The 2375-nt window shown below is 33.9% G+C and overlaps 1 protein-coding gene across 1 annotated transcript in view; it reads left to right on the top strand.

Annotated features, from left to right (window-relative positions):
• Positions 1 to 2375, top strand: part of MNAT1 (MNAT CDK-activating kinase assembly factor 1) — a 142630-nt gene that overhangs the window by 58343 nt on the left and 81912 nt on the right. The window contains exon 5 of the mRNA XM_004681810.1: positions 1346 to 1486. Coding sequence (XP_004681867.1) covers positions 1346 to 1486 — 141 coding nt within the window. The remainder of the gene's footprint in view (positions 1 to 1345; positions 1487 to 2375) is intronic.

The following is a 2375-nucleotide window of genomic DNA, read 5'->3' as shown; positions in this document are numbered from 1 at the left end:
AACCCGCTGCGCCACCAGGGAGGGCCAGAGCATTTTGTTTTTGAGCTTATCTAATATGTAAACTGGGGAAGAAAACTTAACAGAGGGGTTTAAATATTATTTTGCAAAACTATACTTTTCTCTGAGGTGCTTGTTAATTCATATGTTAGAGTTCTCTAGACTATTATTACTCTCTTTTCCTTCATTCTTCTGTATTTGCTTTGAGGTATTATAAATTTTCAGTGTTCTATTGAGTAAAAAACAAAGTACTACAGAATTTTCAGGAGTAAAGGAGTAAGAGTCACCATTCAGATTTCACTGTATTTCTCATTTGTAAGACGTAAAGAGTAAAAACTAGATATAATATTGCTCCTAAGTATGAGTTAGAATTGGAATTGCAGAGCTAAAAGCATTTAATATTTCTAAGAAACTTGCAAAAAACCAAAAAGGGGATGAATAGATCTGTAGTTATTCTATCTTTATGTTTGCTTAGAATTTTTAATTTTTCAGCCCACAAAGATGACTCTTAAAATAAATGTTTGTATGAAATAACTTCTGTTTGTCAACTTACCTTAAGTGAATGCTATTTGGAATTCTAGCATCATGTAAACTTTTTTTTTTTGTAAGAAGCAGCTAAGTACTGTGATAATTTTTCATCATCTTTTTATATGTGCTGGAAATTGTTTCTACTAAAGATATCTTTTTTTTTTTTTTAAAAGATTTATTTATTTGTGCATACAGAGCCGGGGTACAGGCTAGAGGTACAGGGCTGAGAGGCTTCACCAGAGACAGAGTGGGGAACAGAACAGGCAGATCAACGAAGTACACTGCTGAGGGGAGGAGCAGGCAGGTCAGGAGAGGTCTGCCACACCATGTGGTCACCCCAGGCAGGAATTGAACTCATGGGGAAGCTGCTTTAGATTCTCAGTGCTGTGCTTTAACCCGCTGCGCCACCAGGGAGGGCCTCTACTAAAGATATCTTTTAAGTGGAGTGTTTCAATCAGTCTTTAGTTCAGCGTAGATATTATAAGTTGTAATATTTTTGCTTTGTTATGTTTTCCTTGTTAAATTCTCTAAAATCAATGTTTTGAGACTGTCTGAAATAATTATAAATTATTAAGCACAGTTTTGCAGGTGAGCTCTGTGTATTTTGTTTAGTTCCATTTCTCTTTCCCTTTAATAGTAACATGTCCAAGTAAGATAAAATAAACTTTAATTCCTTCAAATTAGAATCGCTACACTATTAAATAATAGTGACTAGTATGTGTTCTGCTTATAAAAAAAGAAAGTATCAGAATGTGGTATAGGATTGATATTGGTCACTAATTTTTTCCATGTCTGTCATATATAAATGTTTCCACTTTAGACTCGGGAACAAGAGGAATTGGAAGAAGCTTTAGAGGTAGAACGACAAGAAAATGAACAAAGAAGATTGTATATACAAAAAGAAGAACAGCTGCAGCAGATTCTAAAAAGGAAGAATAAGCAGGCTTTTTTAGATGAATTGGTATGTATTAATGCTAATTGTGATAAAAAGTATTAGTCTTGGGGGATTTTTCTTTCCAGTTTATTATGTTGGATAATGGAATTTCTACAGTATTTGTACTGATGTATTCTACTTGTTTTCATTTACTTTCAAAATAAAAGTCACTGTCTACATAAATTTTTCAGATGAAAGTATTATAATTGACATAAACCAATTATTAGTAATAGACTGTTCTAAGTTTAATGATTAAAGTACATTGCTTTCAGACTATTTTCCTTCCATTAATGCTATTTTTTAAGAACTAGAATATTTTCAAGGGGTTGGGCTCCATGCTAAAGTGACTCTAGTTTGTCTGAGAATTTTATTTTGTATTTTGCATAAGAAAACATTTATTTTAAAAATGTAGTTAATTTCTTTAAATTGTGGCAATGTTGGTTTATCACGTTTTATAGGTATTAGGGTAGGTCTACATCTTTTCAAGTGTTATATACCATATTATGCCTACCAGCCAAGTACGTGTAATTCTCCACCATAGTCTTTTGGGCACTTTCCATCCTTTGTTTTTCATCTACCATTCTCCCTTCTGTGGCCTCATTTCTACAGTCAGATTCCAAGGTTTTTTTTTGTTTGTTTGTTTTCTGTTCTTTTGCTGTTCTGTGCTTTGATTCAATGTGTATGTGAGGTGAGAATGTAAAGAAAAATTGTAAAGACATTAAATTGGGCTTAGACAGAGATGCTTATCATAAAAACCTATCTACATTTTTTTTTTTTTTTAAAGATCTACTCATTTGTGCATACAGAACTGGAGTACAGGTCAGAGGCTCAGGGGAGGTGAGAGGCTTCACCAGAGACAGAGTGGGGAACAGAACAGGCAGATCAACGAAGTACACTGCTGAGGGGAGCAGCAGGC

The sequence above is a fragment of the Condylura cristata genome, unplaced genomic scaffold (assembly GCF_000260355.1).
Source record: "Condylura cristata isolate star-nosed mole 26May11 unplaced genomic scaffold, ConCri1.0 scaffold00013, whole genome shotgun sequence".
Lineage (NCBI taxonomy): Eukaryota > Metazoa > Chordata > Mammalia > Eulipotyphla > Talpidae > Condylura > Condylura cristata.
This window is presented reverse-complemented; position numbering and strand designations above follow the sequence as displayed.